Source organism: Syngnathus typhle, linkage group LG3 (assembly GCF_033458585.1).
Source record: "Syngnathus typhle isolate RoL2023-S1 ecotype Sweden linkage group LG3, RoL_Styp_1.0, whole genome shotgun sequence".
NCBI classification, from domain to species: domain Eukaryota; kingdom Metazoa; phylum Chordata; class Actinopteri; order Syngnathiformes; family Syngnathidae; genus Syngnathus; species Syngnathus typhle.
The window spans coordinates 2,545,328-2,567,634 of NC_083740.1; the positions used below are offsets into that span (position 1 = coordinate 2,545,328).

Below are 22,307 nucleotides of genomic sequence, written 5' to 3' on the forward strand. Positions count from 1 at the left end.
GTCAATATTAATTATTAGACAGCAAAATTGTGATGTGAGGATAAGCGGTTTGGAAAATGCATGGATGGATAATGAAAAAAACCAACTCCAAATTTGGTATCACTTTTAATTGTAAAAAGGTAGATAAGAAAATCTTACAGCACAGGATAAAATATAAATGCATGAGTTTCCCATGAACACTATTTGCACTCCAAATTGAAGTTTGTTTCAAGTTACATTGTGCGTGTGTGTGTGTGTGTGTGTGTGTGTGTGTGTGTGTGTGTGTGTGTGTGTGTGTGTATACAACACTGATAATAATCTAGCTCATTGGAAGCTTCGAAGCGAAATTCATATCAACGCAACTACTGTAAATTAAAATCAACAAAATGAACATCGTAGAAAAGTGCGCGTTCAAACGTGACAGTGGAATGTGAATGTGTGCAAAAATCAAAACCATATTTGATGCTGGCACTTTGGCGTTTGCTACAAATGCGTATTAAGGCCACACCGTAAAGCAAAGAAGTCATAAAAAGGATACAAAGAAAGTCGTACAAGTTGGAACATTCCATTCCATGGATTACTGCTATTGTACCGATTTCAACGATTTTAAAATCAATGCCATATCAATCACAACATCCATCTTCTGGATTTTGCAGCCGTAAAGCTTAAACATCACGTGTCCTTCCAAAAGACAAAATGGAGGTATCACACTTAAGCTCTCAGTGGCTCACTTTCTCGTAACAATGTGCATAAATGTAAGTATTTCATTTCTTTTCAGCGTGGTGAGGCCTAATAGTTTTCCTTCAATCCTTTATTTGCCCGACGGGAAGAATCACGTATGGCTGTTTTTGAGACTTACCGTCAGTGCATCCGAGGTCTTTTTAATTGCTCCTATTTTGTTTGCAATAAAGTGTCTTTTTTTATTTTTTTTTATTATTAACCTTACTTTTTTTTTTTACACGTGAGCGCTACCATTGCCGTCCGTCGCGTCCAAGGACAGTGAGGAAGGGGGTCGGGGGCGTCCGCCTGGGTGGCCCACCTGCGAGGAGACGTCGTCCGATTCCCAGCGCTCCAGTTCCTCCCTCACCAGACGCTCCTGCTCGCTGTGAGCGTCGGCGTCCCGACCGTTCCCGCGCTCCTCCTGACAAGTTATTCGAACCACAAAGATGGGTTAGGATTTCAAAGTTGGGTTTTGTCAACCCTGCCATACCTCCATGGCTCCTTCGAAAAGTCTTCCCAACACGTCCCTCCTCTTGAGCGTGACCCTCTCCATGGCCTCCAACTTGACGATGACGGCGTCGATCTTGGACACGATGCTGCCGATGGAGTGCTCCATCCTGTCCACGCGTCTCACCAGCCTGCAAACCACAACCCGGCCGTCACGGTGGTGCCCCCACCCCCTTATTGGGTTTAAGCGTGTCGTACACTTGGAACTCTTCGTAGGAGACGCCGCCCGAGCTGCTGCCGCGGCGCCGCGAGCTGTGCCCGCTGTCCTCGTCATCGTCCTCCTCCGAGTCGTCCTGGCCGCGAGGCGGCAGGCTTCGCCCGCTGCACGCTCGACTCAGAGAGTTCCCCTCCAGATCCAAGTCCTCCTGCAAATGGAATTGAGGTCATGGAATTGCTTTCACGTGCTCCATTCTCAGAATTAAGTCAGATAAGATATTTGTTTGGGTCCACCACAACAAATGGGATGGTCTTTCTACTAACTCGCTCCTTCTCCAGGTCGTCTCGCATCTGCTGGTGGTCGTGTTCCGTCAGCTCCTGGTCACCATCGTGGTCATACTTGGCGAAGATGGCCTGGATCTCCACATCCGTGTGGCCTTTTCTGTGCCGAGACAGAAATCACAAAAAAGGTATATCGTATACAATATTCCGATGAGGTTCCGATTCTCGAAACCTATTGGAAACTCTTTGCATGGACAAAAGTAGTCCTTTAGCGCCATCTTGTGGTCTCTGACTCACCGCTTTAAATGCTGTCTCAGTTCATCCAAGTTGAGCTTGCCTCCAGCCTGACGCAGGCTGTCCGAGATGTCGTCCACCGCCGTTTTCTTCAGCCTGAGCTTCATCAAGGCTTTGTTACAACCCTAAGGGAACATTTTTTAAGGTAAGACGCTCTTGAATCTTGAAGAGTCTTTTGTTACCTTCTTGATGAGGTCGCTCATTTCCATGTCAGACCTCTGCTGAGACATGTCGGCCTTGACCTCGGAGTAGGTGTCGTTGATGATGGCCAAGAACATGTTCTGTGATGAAAATGTGATGACGTGTCAGTGGAGGAAATATTTGGTTACGTGAGTTTGTGCTCACCATGAGGATAAAGAAGATGAAGAAGACAAAGGTGGTGAAGTAAACAGGCCCCAGCACCGGGTTGGCCTCCTCGATCTCGGAGAACTCAAAGTCTCCCAGGATGATGCGGAATTGAGTAAAACTACACAAAAGTAGCGATAGCGTTTTGGTTAGCAACAGACAATGTGGCGCAGAAGCCTTTAAGGAAACGCAGCGGATCGTTACATGCTGGACTGTAAGCTGCTGAAGTCGTCCACTTGAGTTCCGAAGAGCAGGTAGGCTAGCTGGGCGTAGGCCAAGAAGATGATGAAGAACATGATGGCAAAACCCACCAAGTCCTTGGCACAGCGAGACAGGGTGCCTGTCAGCTGACTCATGGTCTTGTTGAAGTTGATGAACTTGAAGAGCTGAGGGAAGTGGCGTTCGTTAATTTGATTTAGTCCCCTTTATTTATTCCTCCTAAAACATTTTCCAGCCATACCTTAACCCAAGAAAAGAAGACAATGACGGCCACCAGGTTGTTGAACTGGAGCTGCAGGTTGGCCAGAGGCTCGAAGGTGGGGTGTGTGTTGTAGTTCTCCAGAAGGCTCTTCAGCTGGTGGCTGACCATGGTTGTTCTGATTATGTTCATGATAATGGCCACCACACTCAACTGCAAAAAGGAAACCGCAATATATTTAGAGTTTAGAAAACGATGGAGGAATGAGGCAGAACGTTGCACGAGCAGATACGTACGGTGACGATGAAGACGTCCAAACAGTTCCACGGATTCCTGAAGTAATGTAGGCGATGGATACGGATCTCCAGCGCCTCTTCCACCACGTAGTAGAGGATGAAGAGGCAGAACATGACCTCGCACAGGCCCACAAAGTAGTCCCAGCTGGACACGTATCGGATGAGACGCACCGTCTGGAACTGCCAGGACGTCACCGCCCCGCCAGTTGCCGGGAACTCCAACAACAACCTGACAAATGTTGTTTGAGCTTCTAGACATGCTGGTCATGATTTTGGAATTGTCCTTTCACTAGACATTCCTCACCTGATAATGCAGAAGATGTTGATGTTACCGTTGTAGACGGCAAAATCCAGGAAGACGGCTCGGGTGCCTCTGTCGAGCCACTGGTGGTCTTTGAGGAAGCGTAGCTGGACCGCAGACTCCTGCCTGGTCCGGGATAGATCTTGGTAATAACCCCCGCCGCCGTATTTGGACACACGACCCCAGTGGCTGCTCCCGTTGGCTCTGGCCTCCGCCACGTGCGTCCACGCCGTCCCGTTCCCGGGCCCGAAGGGGGCGGTGTCCTCGTTGGCGCGCGTGTAAACGTTGTAGCAGTCGCGGACTTGGTCGCGCAGGTCCTCGTGGACGCTGCACGACTCGTTGCGGACCTTGACTTGCCGGAGGCGAGGCACCCCGAGCAGGAGGTTCTCGTAGAAGATGTGAGTGGGGTTCTCGGGCCGGCTGGCGTTGTACCACGCTTCCCAGTACATATTGTTAAGAAAAGGTCCTTCGGTGTACTGAGAGGACAAGGAGACGTGATTATAGAGCATAAAGCCAAAATATAGAATACCGTAATTTTCGGACTATAAGTCGCGTTTTTTTTCATAGTTTGGGTGGGGGGGGGGACTTATACTCAGGAGCGACTTATATACATATATATGTGGTTTTTTTTTCACTTTTTTGGGCATTTTATGGCTGGTGCGACTTTTACTCCGGTGCGACTTATAGTCCGAAAATTACGGTATATTTGTTTTCTCAAATGAAAGCTTTTAATTTTGGAGTGAGTATTCTGTATATTTTTAACTATCATTCTACCAATGATGCAATCATGAGATCAATTAATATCGATTGCGATGTACCTTCCAGAAGTCTTCCATAGTCGAAAGGCTCCTAAAGGTGGTGTCCTCTCCAGGGGAAAGATGTTTGTCCAAATAAAGCTGCGACATGAATTTGGTGTAGTAATACATGTTGGTGCTCACCATCCCGTATGTCACTGCACATCATTCCAAACACACAAATATACACATTTAAAGACATCAGCTTCTTTTTACACAAAGAGACAGCAGTGTAGAATGCATACCGTTTTTTTCCATGTATAATGCGCAAAATTGAACTAATTTATTGTCCTAAAATCTGGGGTGCGCATTATACATGGGTACAATTTTTTTTATTATTTTTTTTAATCCGGATATCATACGGAGGCCGCCATTACAGATGCGCTTGCTCGATCACCTGCTCGTTTGCTGTCGCAATGTACCCTACGCAAATCCGAAACATTTCTTCGCTATCGAGTTTGCTAGCGCATGTGCAGTGATACTGACCGGCAGAATAACATCCGGTTGTTCCCAAAGATGATCTTTTTTCTGAAATAATTTTACGTTTACGGACTTAAGTGGGAGTCAAAATTTGGGTGCGAATTATACATGGCTTTTTCCCAGCATCAACATGCCATTTTTAGGGTGCGTATTATACATGGGGGCGCATTATACATGGAAAAAAACGGTAGTTCAATGAACCCGTTATAAAAGAGCAGTTTATCCAGGGCTGCGCAGTGTATTATGCCAGGAAACATTTTCCTGAACCGCCCTTAACCACATTCGTTTTACTGAAGCAGCAAAATAGAAAAGAGCAAAACGTTCGGCATGCATATTCTCTCAAATTGTCTGGCCAGTCAAGTCATTTAATCCTACGTTATTCCATCTGCTCAAATCCTTAATGGTAGAGTTTTTCTAGGTCATCAGTGTAATGGGTTGAAATGGGTTACTTACACACGCAAACTGTGATGAGGAAGGCGACGTAGGTGAGCATCTCTCGCAAAACATTCCACAAGTAGCGTTCGCGACTGCTGTTGCTGTCTTCCATTAACTCCGTGCCCCACAAAACTGTAACGAGGGAGACCAAAAAAAAAAAACTCATTAAGGTTGTGCACCCCAAGATGTTGACAAAAAAAAATCAGCAATTGTAAATTGAACTTTCATGTGTTCAGATTTACTAATTATTCAGTTTACGAACATCCTCCTCAGGCACATTTGATACCTTGGTGACTTCCTGTAATTGATAACTATTTGATTGGGGCAACTCTACTGTTTTTGGTCAATACAATTTTTAAAAATAAATACATATATAAATCATTTCAACTAATTTTAACATAAAACTTGATCATGAAGATTGTGTCTTACTTCTAATTTTCTGGAGTATCTGCTTCATACAGCTGCTGTGCTCACGCCTGCCCCGCTGCCCCTCATCTCCACTCGGGCTCGGGAAGGCTCCTCCATCGTGGATTTGAGGGCTGCGTCCTCCGCCGCCGACGTTGTAGTTGCCCAAACCGCTGCTGCAGCTGCTGTTGCTGGAAGCCGTGGATGCAGATCTCTTCCCCGGGCTTGCTGCAGGCCAGTCCGCTGCCATGATCTCTTCGCCGGGCTCGAAACCCGGGTTGTCGCGGCTCCAAGCTTGTCTGGATGGCGAGGACGGAGAACCAGCTGTCATTCCCACGGCCACCGAATCCCGATGTTGCTCTTCCTGGATGTTCTCCATCTCGATGCCCTCGCTCGCTTCCAGGGCGCCGTGTTTGGGTTTTACCCGAGATGATGAGCTCATGGTACTCGGGATACTTACTTAATCCGAACGATCATACAAGTTTTAAAAAAAAACAACAACCTGCAAAACTTAATCAGAGAAAGGGGAAACTTTTAAGAAAGCTATTATAGGGGGAAAAAACTCGACGTCGTCGCTCCAAAGTCCTTCCAACTAACTTCGGCTCGAAAATGGCTCACGTCGCCCCATAAAAATGAACACACACAAAATATGCCTGTTATTACTTGGTTGTTATCTTCTAGGAACTAAAGGAGACGGAAAATCGTCGGGTTTCCGTAAAAAGGTTGAGAGCGAGAAAAGTTTTCTCGTCCCGGGACAGCCATCTTGTTCTTTCGCTGCCCCCCCGACGCCTAAAGGAAAAACGGTAATTCTCGGGTTACATTATGGTCATGGCGTCAAATAAAATCATAGAAAATTGACACAAATCGCCTATTGACATTTTATACGTGGCATTAACACATTTAGCGAATAATGTTGGAATTTTCTTTTCTTTTTTCTTTTCTTTTTTATAATTTGTTTTAATCCATTAGTTATCCGGTTGAGAGTTTGTACGCATTCTGTGTAGATTGAAACATTGTGTTCGAATAAAGTTTTGTGTTTTTAAAGGGATTATGTTACATAATATGTAGTTTATTGACCTGTTGCTATGGCAACCCGCTCAATCACAACAAGCCGCTCGGTGTTTTCCAAACTGAGGGTGGGAGGGATGCCCAGTGGAGGCCGTTGATTGGTCGGTTTGCTAAAACGTCACTATTTATTATTTATCATTATTAAGGTGTTTACAAAGCACGAGACACAAATATGTTATTAAGAAACTGAGATTTGTTTTTAGAATTGTAAAAATTACACATATCTGACTTTGTCCCATGATCAGATGACATTTTTTAAGTTAGTGTGGGCAGGACTAATACTGTGTCGTCATGGTTCGTTTTGCCTCGAGGAATGGCTCAGATAATTCTGCACTATTATTTTTCTTGTGATTGTTTTTTAACACCTTAAAAATGATATTAACATACTTGTGAGTCATTTTAATCGCGAAAATTCACGCTGTATCTTTCGCCAATGTTGAACAAGTTGTATAAAGTTTTTGGTAGGCAGAACTCCTGTGTCGTCATAGTTTCTAGAGCAGCTGATTGGTCAGCACGCCGCGCTTGGGGGCTCCTACTCCAAAACGCAGGGGTAAAACAATAAATCGAAACCGATCGCTTTAAATGTTCAATCTCGTATCTCGCAGATCAGAAATTGTCGGCGAGAGACCTGTAAACACCTGGCTGTGTAATTTCAAGTCACTGTCACTTATATTACTATTATTATCATTATTATTACTATAATCCTTTCTGTTTACATATAGGTCTTTAACACGGTAAGTTAACCTCCATCCTTCAGCGTAGCTAATGTTCTGGCTGCCTTACAAGCTAAATGCTAACTTTAGCCGCATTGTCTCGTCTAAGTGCTCGTTAAGAGGAGCTGCTAGTAGTTTGATGTTGTCAAACTAGTAGTTTTTTGTATAGACACTCCACATTTCCTGGCAATGAACAGAATTAGAGCGTTCTAGTCGCTGTCTTTTGTTTTCCCTGACCGCGTAGGACATAGCAAGTTGAGGCTTGACAGTGAAGTTGATTGCAAATTGTTGAAAAGCTTTATTCTGACATAATGAAAACCTCCGACATTGAATGGATGTAATGTACAATTTACAACGTAGACGTAACAACGGCTGCCGTGGCTTTTTGTTTTGTCGTTGTGTGTCCACCTCCGTTTGGATTTCATGTTGCTTTCTATATTGTATGCTTTGTCTTGTGTGCTTTGCTATGATAAAATATCTTAACTCAACGATAATGTTATCAATTTAACCGCGAGTGTCCTGAATAATTAAAGACGACGCCACAAGTTAGCCTAGCCCCGGTGCTAACCGAGTTAAAGCGGGCTAGCCGGAGGGGGGGGGGGGCATTCTGTTTATCACACGCGGAAGTCGTTAAAATGTCGCTTTATTTATGTTTTTAATTGAGATAATCGTCAGAAAGTCCAAGAGCCGCATTGCACGCTAATCAATAGTGATGACATAATGCTACAAACAGGAGGCTCGTGTTGTGCATCTAGGCCACGACTGTACGGGGGGGGGGGGGGACATAATTATATGCCAAATATTTTCTAATAATCAGCCTTTTTCTAGCGTGTCCTGTATTGCATGTCGACCTGTGTCTTTGTTTGACTTGATGGACGTGATGTCACGCGTAGCTCCTGACCTAGCCTCCATGCTAACAGTCAGCTGTTGTGTGAATGATGCGGGCCTAGAAGTGAGACAAAGAACTGTGTTTTTCAAAAGCTTTATTCCGTTGCAAATCAAGGATTTGTCCCGCCTATAATATTTGGAGGCTGTCGACCTCGCCTTTGTATCGTGCTAAATGACATGAAAGTTCCTACCTATTTAGCAGGTTGGGTGTCATTTGTTTAATTGTAAATGCAGTGTTACGTCGACGCTACGGTGCTGTATTGGAAGTTGCTCCTACTACTCGTTTCCCATTCTCAGATCTTTGCTTTAAATTGAGCCTGACAGTAAGTCGACTTTAGCGTTGCTATAACAACCCCATCTTTCTGCCTTGCAGCACTTAATATTGTTTACCAAAGAAATGGTGATGGAGAAACCAAGTCCCCTGCTTGTAGGGCGGGAGTTTGTGAGGCAGTATTACACGCTGTTAAACCAGGCACCAGACTTCCTGCACAGGTAATTATCGGCGTGCATGTACTTTGTAGCTTGTTGGGGACACCGTGTTCCGTTCCTCAACTGCTGCTTTGTTATCAGGTTCTATGGGAGGAACTCTTCCTATGTTCATGGAGGTCTTGACCCGAGCGGAAAGCTGGTGGAAGCGGTGTACGGGCAATCGGTAAGGGTTTTTGTTTCCACGCGTGCGGTTCGCTTGCAAATCAAACGTGGAACGACTGCCAAGTTTTGTCGTCCGTCTGGTAGGAAATCCACAAGAAGGTCATGTCTCTGAAGTTCAGCGAGTGCCACACAAAGATCCGGCACGTGGACGCCCACGCCACGCTCAGCGACGGCGTGGTGGTGCAGGTTCTCGGCGAGCTCTCCAACAACGGGCAGCCCATGCGGAAGTTCATGCAGACGTTTGTGCTTGCCCCAGAGGTAGGCTGCGGCTGCTACGCCCATAGCTGTGCTATCTGTTATTTAATTAATAGTAAATACATTCTTTTGAATGACCTTCTCCAGGGTTCAGTGGCCAACAAATTCTACGTACACAACGACATCTTCCGCTACGAGGACGAAGTTTTTTGCGACTCGGAAGCGGAACTTGACGAGGGTGAGATATTTTACTGTGGCGTCGCTGCTTTTGCTGTAGCACAGTGTTGTTGATGTTGTTGCAAATTCCCTGACTGGTTTAGAATCAGAGGAGGAAGTTGAAGAGGAGCCAGAAGAGAGGCAGGCATCCCCCGAGCCGCTGCAAGAGAGCCCCAACAGCAGCGCCTACTACGAGCCCCACCCCGTCACGTACGCTCGCGCCTGTCCGGTTTTATTCTTGTTTGAGGCGTTGATGAAAAGCAATTTGAGCCCATTTTTGGCTCTCTGCAGAAACGGAGTGGAGGAACCAATGGAGGAGCCGGCTCCCGAGCCGGAAATGGAGCCAGAGCCCGAGCCCAAGGTCGAGGAGATAAAAGCCGAAGTGGACGAGAAGGTTCTGGAAGAAACGGAGGAAAAAGCTCCCTCGCCGGTCCCGGTTGAGTCTCCGCCTCATGCGCAGGAGCCACCCAAGGTATGCGATAACGCCACGAGAAACATTGTAACACATTTCTATTGAAAGTTAAAATTGACACAATATGCATGTGCGAATTTGTAATTGGACAGTCGAATCTCTGTTTCCCTCCCAGACCTTTTCATGGGCCTCAGTGACCAGCAAAAACCTGCCTCCTGCCGGCACCTCCTCTGGAATCCCACCCCACGTTGTTAAAGCTTCAAGTTCACAAGTAAGCCTTCTGTGACACATGTCTTTAATTCATGCCTCGTCTGCAGCTTTTCCAAAAATGACAAGCAATCGATTCGTCCGTAGGCCCGAGTCGAAGCCAAACCAGAAACGCAGGCAGCGTCGCTCCGACCCCGAGACCAACGCACCCGCGACAGACCGGTCTTCCCCCCACGAGGCCCTCGACCAGGTACTGACCAATTTACTTTACATTCTGCCATGACGTTCTTTGAAATTCAATGAAATTTGAAGCGGGTGCCTTTTTACTCTCACCACTAGATGGCGCCCCATCATCGGATGCACAAATGGGAAAACCTCACCTGAGTTTTGTTAACAAAGGTAAATCACATTTTTACCGTCTTGATGTTAGGAATTTATTTCCATGTTTTTTCTACAAATACTGAGTGATTGCCCTTGGTGGAGATTATTGGTAGGAATGATTTCTGCTTCTAATCAGTTTTGTTTTATGTGTCAGGCAACAGAGGGGAAGGTGAACCCGGCGAAATGGACGGCAGGCGAACCGTACGCTACCCGGACAGCCACCAGCTTTTCGTCGGCAACCTCCCGCACGACATCGACGAGGGCGAGCTCAAAGACTTCTTTATGAGTACGGCCAAAATTGTCGTCTTCAAACAGCTTTCAGACGACGCTTGGCCCAATCTATTGCCTTCCGAGTCGTCTTATGATAAAGTTTTGATCTTCTTCTACGTTGCAGCCTACGGGACGGTCGTGGAGATGCGCATCAACACCAAGGGTGTCGGCGGCAAGCTCCCCAACTTTGGATTTGTGGTTTTTGACGACTCTGATCCCGTGCAGAAAATCCTTGGGGCCAAGGTAGACGGGGCATGTATTGACATTTAATTACCAATTTTACTCACTGGGTGGTGCGTCACTCTTTCCTCACGTATTCCCAACCACTGGCCTGCACAATTGGGCCGAAATATTTAACGGGGAAATCAGCCCCAAGATGTTCTCCCTTTTTTTTTTTTTTCCCCCCTGCCAAGTTTTCATCGACAGAAATGTGTCACATTTTTTTCTTCCTACATGTTAACAAAATGTTTTTCTCATACAAAGTATTTTATTGGGTTTAGTGTTTTCTTGCCATCCTAAGTTTGCCCTTCCTCCTGCAGCCCATCATGTTCCGAGGCGAAGTCCGTCTCAACGTGGAGGAGAAGAAGACGCGGGCGGCACGTGAGCGAGAGATCCGGAGTGGCGGTGGAGTCGACGACCGTCGGGACATGAGGCGCAATGACCGAGGACCCGGAGGCCCGCGGGGCCTCATGGGAAGTGGCATGATGCGGGAGCGCGACGGCAGGGGACCCCCGCCCCGGGGCGGCATGGCTCCTAAACCCAGCATGGGGTCTGGAAGGGGCTCTGGAGGCCTCGGTGAAGGGCGCTTCACAACCCAGCGCCGTTGAGAACGGGAAGTCGTACCGCTGGCTTCATCATTGTCATCTGTTAAATTTTTCTTTTTTTTTTGGGAGGGGGGGGGTTTCCCCTTTTGCTTTGGAATTATGACGCACCCTGCCGATCGAGGTTATTTAGTTGTGAGCCGAAGATCCTCTTTTTTTTTTTCTTCTTCTTCTTTTTGCTACGACATGAAATTACAAACTTATCATTTGTACATTTTGAGTGGGGAAAGCAACCAGGAGTCATTTTGTGCCACATTCGGAGGGACTGAAAGACTTTAAGTACCATTTAAAAAAAAAAAAAAACAGCCCGTTGTTCTGGATAAAAGAGATTATCTGCCTTGACTTAACCTTCCATTGCACATTTTCTATGATAGTTACTGTTGGAAGATGCAAAAGTTGTGCTGTTCCGAAGGGAAAGGCCTGCCTTTTTCCCCCCCCACCCTTCCACTCTTTCAAAATTTGCATTCGCCAATATGCACTCATGGATACCTTTTTTTTTTTTTTCTTCTCCTTTTTCTAAAGTTGGCATTCTCAGAAAGCCGACTGAGCGACACAACACAAACGGGGCAGGCCTCGCTGCTGTGACCAATGTATACCGAAAATTTACATTTTACTGCTGGATGGACAAGATGACCTATTTTTGCCTCGTTTCTAATATAAATAATCCAAGATGTTCACCAAATGACAGTATGTTTGAACGTGGGGGGAGGGCAAAGGATACAGACGAATGGAAGAGTGGCGCTCTGGTTTCTTTTCATTCAAACTTCGTCATGTTTTTTTTTTTTTTTTTCCCCAGCTACGGATGAAGGACGCCATTCCTGTCGTTAAAACGTGACAGAATAAATGTACAGCAAAAGTCATCGTTTACTGTTTCGCATTCCTTTCTCTTGGTATATAAAAAAAACAAAAAACAAAAGCACGGTGCCTTCTGCGTTCACCTTTTTCGCTGTTAACGAAGCAATGCCGGACTTTAGTCAGATTGAAGTTAATGTTTATAGTCCAATTCCAGTTTTAAGATGTGACTTTTTGTACATTTTCTTTGCTCTTGTTTGAGTTTTGAGGGGCCCGTCTTAAAAAAAATAAAAAAGGTTAAAGGTACATTTATATACAGAATTTCATGGTTTTAATATAGTGCCCAGCTTTGACATATTGGAACCTCCAAAATCGAAAGAAAAAATATATTGAAGATGTGCAATGAATTAGCATAAAAACAATGAAGAAATTGTATAGGCAATGTTGAGATTATGATCAGTCAAAAAAAAAAACCTCACGCCAAGTAAAAAAAAAAAGTCAAACTACTCACATTTGGAAATTAGTCAGTTTGTCATATGGCAGTATTTTCTTGTAAAATCTGTGAATGCCACATTTAGATAATTGGATTGCTTATATTGCAGACTTTCCTGATTCCTGCTTTGTGGTTTCTTTTTTTTTTCTCCCTCCCAACCCGTTGCCATCTACTTTTCTGTGGAGTAACAAAATGGAAAAAATGCAACTTTCCGACTGTTTCCACTCTCAAAATTGGGCCGACTACAAACTTTTGGAGGTTCCACTATCTTTGTTTCCTCTCAGGTTTTCATGTTTCTCAAAATACAATTTTGTAGACCACCCAGAAAGAACCTGAGATCACCTTTCTAGCCACATTTGTACTTTTCATAACTGCTTACTTTTGCGCTTCATTTCATTCATGTGCCCTACAGGAGGTTTTGTTTTGATTATCTTGCACTGAAAGAGGGAAAGTGATGTAGCAACAAATGATGGGAACGAGGTCTTCCTTGTCTAGTGGGTATTGCACTATTTTTTGTTTTTTTGGGCGGGGTGGCAACATTTTCAAGGACAATCTGACAATTTTGAACGTGGCCTCCAATATTCATCTGAATTGGCACAACCTATTTTTCAGAGTCATTTTGTTCAATGCTTTATCTGAATTGTTTTGTGTGTGTGTGGCAGTGAAGATCCACTGCTTACGGATCTTCAAAAGCAGACAAAGCTGTAAATTATTATTTTTCTCTCTGGTTGCAAGTAGACTGGATAGTCACAGTGAATCATGCAAGTCCTTCTTTAATAGAAATAGACTGCTTACAAACATAATAGCCATCTTTGACTGTGTTAACTTGGGCTTGTTGCTCCAATACATTTTTATTTACTTTCCTCTTGGTTTGACTTTCCTTTCCATTTTGAATGTGTCAGACTCAATAAACTACTGATATCAGCACCACTCAATACACTGGTTGTGTCTTATGCGGCTTATCTATAATATTTTGTTTTTTTATTTTATTTTGACAGTGCGTCATACAAAGCCAGACAATCAAAAGGGGTACAATTTGGATTTCAGCATTGTTTTTGTAGTGAAATGTCTCAATAAGTACGAAACTGAACAAATGGTCATTAAATAAGTTCAGCGATTGTCCCATAATTCAATGGTTTGTTTAGATTTGCTTAATTTTGTCCTCCCATGCCCTCCGTACATTTTCCCAGTTCGTTTTTGTTGTCCTGTCCCTTTAAATGTGACACTAATGGGCCACGTATCGCCACGTCCTCGCGCATGCGTAGTCTCCTTCGCCCGCGAGGAGTTCCGGGGTCGCACTGTCAACCTGGTTAAATAATTTAAAAAAAACATCAACACACGGTTCTGTACACTTTCCTCCATATTATCTTTCCCTCACCCGAATCAGAGGAGATTCCGGCCGCAAAAGGGCCTCTGTGGAGAAAAGATGAACTTCTTCAGGGGAGTGATGGGCGGGCAGGCAGCCGGGCCGCAGCCGACCGGAGCGGAGACGGTATGAAGCTAACCCCGGCTGGCTGCGATTGGTTTAGCATTTGATCCGTAATACCTCAAACGCGTGTTTGGAAGTGCCTTTAAACTCCACTTCAAGCTGAGCTTTTACGTTTACCTTACGTGGCGTCCGTCATTTAATGGCGGAAGTAGCTTCGTCTAATCACATTGACTAGTGTCGATGCTAATGTTGCTAAGCTGTCATTTACGGCGTTTTCTACTTGCGGTCTTAATAATTGTTCATTCTTTGAAAATATTTCAATATATCGTTCATCCAATCCATATGCTGCAAATAAATCTGAACCAATCGAGAAATTGTTATTTTAATTGATTGTATCTAACATATTTCATGTATGTTGTTTTTATTATTGGATAAGATATAAACAGTTTATAAATAATGGCGTCATTATCAATATCCGGGTGTGATTCATCTACTGTACGTATGGGTAACTTTAAATATAAAATGTCAAGCTAGTACAAAGCTAGCTACATATTGATCCAATTGCTGCATGATCTTTATTTGGTTCGCTTTTATCCTTATTTTGCCATTAAAAATAACACCAGGATTGTATTTTCTGTTTCTTGGCCATAAACCTGATCTTAATAATCAATACCGCTTCCTCTGCGGACAGATCCAGAAATTGTGCGACAGAGTTGCCTCGTCGACTCTCCTCGAAGATCGCAGGGATGCGGTCCGTGCTCTCAAATCCCTCTCTAAGGTAAGATCTCAACTGCTAAATTAAAATTAAATGTAGAGTGAACTATCTGTTTGCATAAAATCATGAACTAATTGTGAGATTTACAAGTGTAGTTCCTTTTAATTGCCTGCTTTCTGTGTAACCCACCTGTCATGAAATAACGATTTGCTTCGTAGAAATATCGCATGGAGGTTGGCACGCAGGCGATGGATCACTTGATAAACATCCTGCAGACTGACAGGTATCAATGCGGTCATTTAAAAATATCGTTTTTCATACGTGATGGGTTGGCAGACAATTTTTATATAAAAAGGTTTTTCTGTCCTCTGTAAAAGATGGTCTATAAAGTACAGTAAAGGTTTTATGATACACTCTGTAACATGATTTTTTATTTCCATTATTTTTTATGGCATCAACCTCTTTTGCTATAAAATCAGATCCGACTCTGAAATCCTCGGCTACGCTTTGGACACTATGTACAACATTATCTGCAACGATGAGGAGGAAGAGCAAGGTAGTGCACAACTCGTCGCTGATTACAAATATTGATTTTCATTAAAAAAAAAAAAAAGGTGTCAATCATGTTGACAATCACCCAGTGTGCATTGCGCTCTTCCTGTACACCACCGAGTCTGATTTAAGTGTAAAGATTGTCATCTCTCTTCTTCTCTTCCATGTCTTAACCTCACAGACGAATCAGAAGGTAAAACTTCTTTACTGTGCATGATTGCCTCCCTTTCCCGCCTTTTCCGTTACCGGACACCACCATTGCCATCATTGCTGTAAAAAAATAAAAATAAATATTGGCAAATAAAAATAAGCATCATTTCTAAAAACAAGCCAATCAATTTATTTTGCGTCCAAATTTCTTCCTCTTTTTTTTTTTTTGTACAGATGAGACTGCCCAGAAGCAGGCAGATGATCTGGGCGCCAAGTTCACAGAAGCCTTCATCCAGGACCCCGAACACATCACGCTTCTCCTCACCATGTTGGAGGTATTGCAAAACGTCCTTCACTCATCTAATCACAAATGACACGCTTGACGCCTTCACGGCCTCACGGACTATTGGAATTTCAAGAACTCTCGCAGCAATCCCTGGAATGTGAATTCTTTGTCGTGGCAGGAGTTTGACTTCCACGTGCGTTGGCCCGCCGTGAAGCTGCTGACGGCCCTGCTGAGGAACCAGTGTGTCCAGTTGCAGAGCATCATCCTGGTTAGCCCCATGGGTACGTTTGCCAGCCTTTGTTTCCTCAAAGCTCTCTACAGCAAGTACACATCCTTCGCTTGCACCTGCAGGTGTCTCCAGGTTGATGGACCTGTTGGCCGATTCTAGAGAAGTGATACGCAACGACGTGAGAACCTAAAAAAAAAAAACCTTTCAATAATGATTCCTGGATGTTGTGGTGACCAAATTGACCTATTTCCCCAAACCTTCAGGGTTTGCTGTTGCTCCAGCAGCTGACCAAAAGCAACGCAGCCATCCAGAAGATTGTGGCCTTCGAGAACGCCTTTGAGCGTCTCCTGGATATCATCACCGAAGAAGGCAGCAGTGATGGAGGTACACAATGCTCACTGATCTGAAGTTTCACAAGATTGCTGTCTGGTGTCTTCCCTCCAATAAGACCTGTTTGCGTGTCACATGTGCACAGGCATTGTCGTGGAGGACTGCCTGCTCCTATTGCGCAACCTCCTCAAGAACAACAGCTCCAACCAGAACTTCTTCAAAGAGGGCTCCTTCATCCAGCGCATGAGGCCATGGTTCGAAGTCGGCGACGACAACTCGGGCTGGTCGGCACAGAAGGTCACCAACCTCCACCTCATGCTGCAGGTACCATACATGAAATTTTATCTCTGTGCTGTTTTTTGGGGATTCTGACCTGTCTGACAAAAATCCTAGCTGGTGCGAGTCATGGTGTCCCCGGTGAACTCGCCCGGAGCCACGGCCAGCTGTCAGAGGTCCATGTACCAGTGTGGCCTCCTGCAGCAGCTGTGCACCATCCTCATGGCCACCGGCGTGCCGGCGGACATCCTCACTGAGGTAAATGGTTATCACCAGTACACAACTGGAGGTTTGTTTCATCTTCAATCATCTCGCTTCCTCCCTGCAGACCATCAACACTGTGTCAGAAGTCATCAGGGGCTCGCAGATCAACCAGGACTACTTTGCGTCAGTTAACGCACCATCCAACCCACCCAGGTACGACGCAGCAATCCCACAATTGGGGTCATCTCGACAACATCTTGTCCTGTCCTGTTTGTAGACCCGCTATCGTGGTCCTGCTCATGTCCATGGTGAACGAGAGGCAACCTTTTGTGCTACGCTGCGCCGTGCTCTACTGCTTCCAATGTTTCTTGTACAAGAACCAGAAAGGGCAAGGGGAGATCGTGGCCACGCTGCTGCCTTCCACCATCGACGGTCAGTCAGGTGGAGATCTCCAGTCTTGCTCGAACGTATCAATCAAGCTTTTGCGCTCGCCCCTCAGCGAATTCCATCTCAGCCGGCCAGCTGCTGTGCGGCGGGCTGTTCTCCGCCGACTCCCTGTCCAACTGGTGCGCTTCGGTGGCCCTGGCGCACGCCTTGCAGGACAACCTCACCCAGAAGGAGCAGCTGCTGCGGGTCCAGCTGGCCACCAGCCTGGGCAAGCCGCCCGTCTCCTTGCTGCAGCAGTGCACCAACATCCTCTCCCAGGTAGCCCAGCGCTGAGTAGACACTTTTTAAGGTGGCTTGGAGATTTTTAGCGCTCAAAGCACAGATTGAAGAAATTGAGTCACTGTACTCCAAAATAGCTTGAAAAGCACAATTGCGGGGGCAAAGGTCGACTGTGATTGATATGAGCGGTTTGACGTTGTGATTTTTCAGGGTGATAAGATCAGCCGGCGGGTGAGTAAAGTGCGTGCTACTTGTGTTTGTGTGTAGTTTTAGCGTGGGTTTCCCCCCCCCCCCCCCCCTTTTTTCGTCTCGGCTTGGCCTGCATAGAAGGAAGGTCCTTTTGGAAGCGGCTATGTGTGTGTGTGTGAAGGGGGAGCTTGGTGACTAGCAAGTCCTGGTTCACCTTTCTAGTCAACGGCTCCTAATCAGGCTGCACTGGTGCAATTCACCCCTCTTGGGCTTGAAGCTTTCGGAATTTCTGTATGAGTTTGTTTACTCCACTGCAAAGGACCAGTGGTGGCATTTGTGGGTTTATTAAGTTGATTGGGGAGGAGGCCCTTATTTCTACATTTTTATATTGATCTTTAATTATGATTGTTTCGATCATTTATTTACTTTCCATTTTGTTTATATGTACTGTGTTATTACCTTCAAATTTGCCAGGTGGACTTAAATGAAATCAAATGACCCACCCCAATATTTAACGGGAATAACAGATATTTATACTCATTCTTAACATTTATCAATTATTACATTCAAGCAATAACTTTTTTTGTGCATCGCATCGTATTTGGAGACCTATTCTAAAAAGGTGACTTATCAATTTTGCAGGTTATGAAATGCTGCAAAGTGTTTCGCATGTTGTTTGCAACTTTTTAAGACACATTAAGCTGCATTTTAATATTTTTTTGTTCCCTCCAAGAGGTGGAATGATGCGTATTTGATGAAAGAATATGAATTATATCATCTGTATTTAAAAGCATGTCGTGGTTTGTAATGTTAATTTAAAAAAAATGTCTTCTCCCACCTTTATGCCAAGATCACGATTTTGTTAGACATGCATGTATTGCGCAACCTAACCAAAAACCACTGTTGCTTTTTTTTTTTTCATACTCACCCTCGTCATAACTTCTTTTATACAACACAGATTCTTAAAGATTTTATAAAATATTTTCAAAAAAGCACAATATTCTAACAATTTTATTTATTTGAAGTACTAAAAAGCTACTAATGTTTTCAGGCAACGTCAAAGATGCTTGTAACTGAATGGCTGACTAACTATTGATTTTGTTTAGATGTAAACATTAGATTGAATGTTAGAAATTCACATTTTAAAAATGCTAATCAAGATGCTTGTGTTGTGTTCCGCAGGGCAGCAAGGTGCAGACCAGGGTGGGGCTCCTCATGCTCCTGTGCACGTGGATCAACAACTGCCCCATCGCCGTCACGCACTTTCTGCACAATCAGGAAAATGTGCCTTTTGTATCCTCAGTAGTCATGATTAAAAAAAAAAAAAGAACTCATTCACTACCATTGACGGTTATAAACGACAATGATCCATTTTTACTGAGCTAGCAGTGAATGAGTTAAATATAAATGAATATATGACTGTACATGCTGTACTGCTAATATAAATTGTTGCCTGTCTGCAAGTGTCCTTGACTCTTCGGCTTCTGTAGCTCACGGCGCAGATCTCTGAGAACCTGGGAGAGGACGAACGTCTGGTGCAAGGCCTGTGCGCGTTGCTGCTGGGCATCTGCATTTATTACAATGACAACTCGCTGGAAAACTATACCAAGTAAGCTCCTTACCTCCACCCTGCTACACAATCACTTTTATTTAATCTGCGTGTGCTCCTCGTCCTCCTCAGAGAGAAGTTGAAGCAGCTGATCGAGAAGCGCATCGGCAAGGAGAACTTTGTGGAGAAGCTTGGTTTTGTCACCAAACACGAGCTGTACTCGCGCGCCGCCCAGAAGCCGCAGCCGGTTTTTCCTTCTCCGGATCAGATGCTCTTTGACCACGAGTTCACCAAGCTGGTCAAAGAACTTGAGGGTAAGTTCACAGGGAGCCATGTCAACTGGAATAATAAGTTCCAAACTGCTGCCATTATGAAATCTTATTTAACATGATTGCAACTTGGTTATTTTTGGTTAGTTTTTGTGAATTCAAATAAAAAGTCCACGAAAAAGCGGCTTTTTGAGAATGCTGATTTGTCCCTCTGGCGTAAACAGGTGTGATAACCAAGGCGGTCCACAAGTCCAGCGAAGACGAGAAGAAAGAAGAGGAGGTGAAGAAGACGCTGGAGCAGCACGACAACATCGTCACGCAGTACAAAGAGCTGATCAGAGAGCAGGCAAGCACCTTTTTGGAGCAAAGCTTACATCCAGAGCTTCGGCCGACTAATTTTTTTTCCCCTTCTGTGTCCAGGACTCCAAGATACAGGAGCTGAAGGAGCAGGTGTCCTCCTTGACCACCCAGACTGAACAGATGCAGGCCACCATGACCCAGCAGCAGAGCCAGATCCAGCAGCACAAGGACCAGTACAACATTCTGAAACTCAAGCTGGGTCAGTTCAACTATCACATGGCGCGCAAATGATCGGCGCCATTTTTTCACATTGCAACATTTCTCTGTGTAGGTAAGGAAAACTCAAGTCAAGCTAGCATCACACTGGGAGACGGCGCCCACGTCAACGGCGTTCAGACCGAAGAAGCGACGCAGCTTCGAGAGGAGATGGAGGAGCTGCGCAGTCAACACGCCCTCCTCCAGACGCAGCTGGGTGAAAAAGACGCCATCATTAATTCCTTGGTTAGTCGTGACCTTTGTCGCTGTGCACCACCGCAGTGGATATGACCATTGCCCGAAATGTAATTTTCCGCCGATTTGTGTCCTTAGCGTTCCGAGCGGTCTCAACCAACCGATGGTGACACAGCAGGCTCAGACAACGCGGAACTCCTCAAGGTGACCGTCGCATCACTGCTGCTCATGATGATGATGCAAAGTGCTTGTGTGCTTCATGACTTGGTTTCACCTAAAGGAGTTGGAGCTTCTGAGGAGTCAGGTCCAGTCGCAGGCAGCTGAGATCGGTCAGATGAAGTCAGACAATGCTGATCTGCTTAGAAGAGCTGAAACTGAGGTAAGAACTGGACTTAAAAACAAAAAAATATTTGGTGTCATTTTTAATCAAGTTGAACCTCTTCAGTCTAGCAGCGACTTCCCCTCGGATGCTACCAAGACAGCCGAACTGGAGAGCAGACTAGCGGCGCAGACGTCCGAAGTGGAGAGATTAAAAGTGTGTGGAAATTATCTCTTGCTTCATTTTATTATTAAGAAAACCTGATATCATCAGCGGGATTTTTTTTTTTTTCTGTCATTCTCAATTCCTCAGGAGGAGGTCCAGGGCCTGACGGGGGGCCGGGAGCAGCTAGAACAGCAGACGGCCTCGGCCACCAGCTCGGCGGCCATCTTGAAAGCGGAGATGGCCAAGCTTGAAGCGGAACTGCTGGAGTCCAAGAAAGAGCAAGACGACCTGCTCATGCTGCTGGCCGACCAGGACCAGAAAATCCAGAGCCTCAGGAAGAGACTCAAAGATCTCGGAGAGACGGTACCTTGAATAGATGATGATGATGTTCCTGAACCAAACCTATGTAACCTCACGTGACGTTTTGTACCTGCAGGTGGATGATGAGGACGAGCTGGACACCAGGGACCAGACTGACGAGGACGATGAAGATGAAGATTAGAATGCAAGGACCGGTGTGAGGAACTTGGACTTTGATTTTGAAGCAGGTGTCTCTCTTTCTCTGGCAGTTGCCACATTTGTTCTTCACATGTCCCACACGCGTACACCCTTTTGGCATCTTGAGTCGAAAAAACTAATTAGTGCGTTCATCTCATAGTTAACACGCTTCAAAACAACAAAAGTTAATTTTTGAACTCACTTAACACATTTAGACACCAAAAGTTGCATAAATATCACATGTAGTTGCTCTACGATATGCTGCAAAAACTGACACAAGATGTGAAAACGTCAAAATAAATATTTTTTGTCATCCTGCTAGATGATGCAGTTATGACCCAACTCGAAAGAAGACAGATTATAATTGTTGGTAAATTAAATTTTACTAAATCAAAATGCCGTTTGTTTTGCATTTGTTATCATTGTAATCACATTGTTAGAGTATTTGCGTTTGTGTTGGGCGTGTCCTTCACTTTACTTGCAGTGTCTCTAGTTCAACGCTAGAGGGCGGCAAAGACCATTCAGAAAAGTGTGAGTGGCCAAGCATTGCAGTATGTTCTAAAAATACTCATCCGGCTGACTGTCCACCAGCACAGCTCCAATGTTATTTTTGACCTAGTTAACTGGATTGCGCTAGTTAGTGTAAAGTCAGTAATATGAAAATATATTGAAATATAGTTTTATTTAGTTTAACGGAGGACATTTTTATAGGTTTTTGTTTAAAGCAACAGCAAGAAAAAAATTAAGCATCACACTTGAGAAAAAAATCTTGATTTGGTAGTGATGTATTTAATTTTATTTATTGACAAGTTCAATACAGAAACTGATCCTGCTGTAGCTCAACGCAAATCGATGGAATAAGATGTACATATGTTGGTGTGCTTCCCGGGCTGGTTGTCAGCCCAATGGCAGTAGACAAGCATTCACACCTAAGGACAATTTGGAGACTACAATGGCCCTAACATGCATGTTTTTGACATGTGGGAGGAACCTGATGTAACTGGAGAAAGCCCACACAAGCAATTTTGAGAACATGCAAACTCCACCCAAGAAAGCCAGAGAATGAACCCTCGTGAGCTCATGGCAAACTTGCTCCCTATGCTGCCCCTGTACATGTAATAAAATGTTTTAAAAATGCGTTATTCTATTTTTTATTATTTTATAAAAACTTTTACAGGTGTTCCTGACATACAAGTAACCGGATTTACTGAT

General features: G+C 44.7%; 3 protein-coding genes across 8 annotated transcripts; 2 read left to right on the forward strand and 1 right to left on the reverse strand.

The window, feature by feature from the left end:
* Positions 1–86: 86 nt before the first annotated feature.
* pkd2 (polycystic kidney disease 2) lies at positions 87–6,379 on the reverse strand. Its single transcript, XM_061274500.1, has 14 exons — positions 5,437–6,379; positions 5,026–5,139; positions 4,117–4,250; positions 3,302–3,774; positions 2,998–3,226; positions 2,744–2,914; positions 2,488–2,669; positions 2,284–2,404; positions 2,121–2,219; positions 1,942–2,063; positions 1,687–1,804; positions 1,405–1,571; positions 1,190–1,337; positions 87–1,120 (listed from the first exon to the last, which is right to left on the reverse strand). The coding sequence occupies exons 1-14, from the start codon at positions 5,852–5,854 to the stop codon at positions 935–937; spliced, it is 2,682 nt and encodes an 893-aa protein (XP_061130484.1). The 5' UTR covers positions 5,855–6,379; the 3' UTR covers positions 87–934.
* A 648-nt stretch (positions 6,380–7,027) lies between these two features.
* On the forward strand, positions 7,028–13,454 carry g3bp2a (G3BP stress granule assembly factor 2a). Of its 2 annotated transcripts, none has more exons than XM_061274501.1 (13): positions 7,028–7,214; positions 8,455–8,573; positions 8,652–8,733; positions 8,817–8,990; positions 9,075–9,165; positions 9,248–9,353; positions 9,435–9,615; positions 9,731–9,826; positions 9,910–10,012; positions 10,102–10,161; positions 10,298–10,429; positions 10,538–10,665; positions 10,953–13,454. In XM_061274501.1, exons 2-13 carry the CDS (start codon positions 8,479–8,481, stop codon positions 11,238–11,240), a joined length of 1,536 nt encoding a protein of 511 aa, XP_061130485.1. In that variant the 5' UTR covers positions 7,028–7,214; positions 8,455–8,478; the 3' UTR covers positions 11,241–13,454. The 2 variants fall into 2 exon arrangements, with proteins under 2 accessions (XP_061130485.1, XP_061130486.1); XM_061274502.1 differs by having other exon boundaries at positions 10,538–10,656.
* Positions 13,455–13,765: 311 nt separating this feature from the next.
* On the forward strand, positions 13,766–22,232 carry uso1 (USO1 vesicle transport factor). 5 transcript variants are annotated; one of them, XM_061274497.1, is made up of 26 exons: positions 13,766–14,011; positions 14,640–14,726; positions 14,882–14,946; positions 15,143–15,219; positions 15,397–15,408; positions 15,600–15,700; positions 15,830–15,932; positions 16,003–16,058; positions 16,144–16,264; positions 16,356–16,534; positions 16,604–16,744; positions 16,815–16,903; positions 16,968–17,122; positions 17,190–17,395; positions 17,567–17,596; positions 18,728–18,838; positions 19,036–19,154; positions 19,227–19,408; positions 19,588–19,709; positions 19,784–19,922; positions 19,995–20,164; positions 20,252–20,317; positions 20,394–20,492; positions 20,559–20,648; positions 20,745–20,960; positions 21,034–22,232. In XM_061274497.1, the coding sequence occupies exons 1-26, from the start codon at positions 13,946–13,948 to the stop codon at positions 21,097–21,099; spliced, it is 2,868 nt and encodes a 955-aa protein (XP_061130481.1). In that variant the 5' UTR covers positions 13,766–13,945; the 3' UTR covers positions 21,100–22,232. The 5 variants fall into 5 exon arrangements, with proteins under 5 accessions (XP_061130481.1, XP_061130478.1, XP_061130482.1 ...); XM_061274494.1 differs by having other exon boundaries at positions 17,567–17,587; positions 20,394–20,648; XM_061274498.1 differs by lacking the exon at positions 17,567–17,596.
* The last annotated feature ends 75 nt before the right edge of the window (positions 22,233–22,307 follow it).

What these genes read in the sequence shown, in the direction of transcription:
- uso1 (XM_061274494.1), top strand. Translation starts at nt 13,946, where the DNA reads ATGAACTTCTTCAGGGGAGTGATGGGCGGGCAGGCAGCCGGGCCGCAG. An exon ending in ACCTCCACCTCATGCTGCAG is followed by an intron (nt 16,535 to 16,603) that starts GTACCATACATG and finishes CAAAAATCCTAG; the next exon opens with CTGGTGCGAGTCATGGTGTC. An exon ending in TCAAAGATCTCGGAGAGACG is followed by an intron (nt 20,961 to 21,033) that starts GTACCTTGAATA and finishes TTGTACCTGCAG; the next exon opens with GTGGATGATGAGGACGAGCT.
- pkd2 (XM_061274500.1), bottom strand. Translation starts at nt 5,854, where the DNA reads ATGAGCTCATCATCTCGGGTAAAACCCAAACACGGCGCCCTGGAAGCG. An exon ending in AGCAGCTTACAGTCCAGCAT is followed by an intron (nt 2,405 to 2,487) that starts GTAACGATCCGC and finishes ACTTTTGTGTAG; the next exon opens with TTTTACTCAATTCCGCATCA. An exon ending in ACGACCTGGAGAAGGAGCGA is followed by an intron (nt 1,572 to 1,686) that starts GTTAGTAGAAAG and finishes TTCCATTTGCAG; the next exon opens with GAGGACTTGGATCTGGAGGG.
- g3bp2a (XM_061274501.1), top strand. Translation starts at nt 8,479, where the DNA reads ATGGTGATGGAGAAACCAAGTCCCCTGCTTGTAGGGCGGGAGTTTGTG. An exon ending in GCACCAGACTTCCTGCACAG is followed by an intron (nt 8,574 to 8,651) that starts GTAATTATCGGC and finishes CTTTGTTATCAG; the next exon opens with GTTCTATGGGAGGAACTCTT. An exon ending in AAGCGGTGTACGGGCAATCG is followed by an intron (nt 8,734 to 8,816) that starts GTAAGGGTTTTT and finishes TCCGTCTGGTAG; the next exon opens with GAAATCCACAAGAAGGTCAT.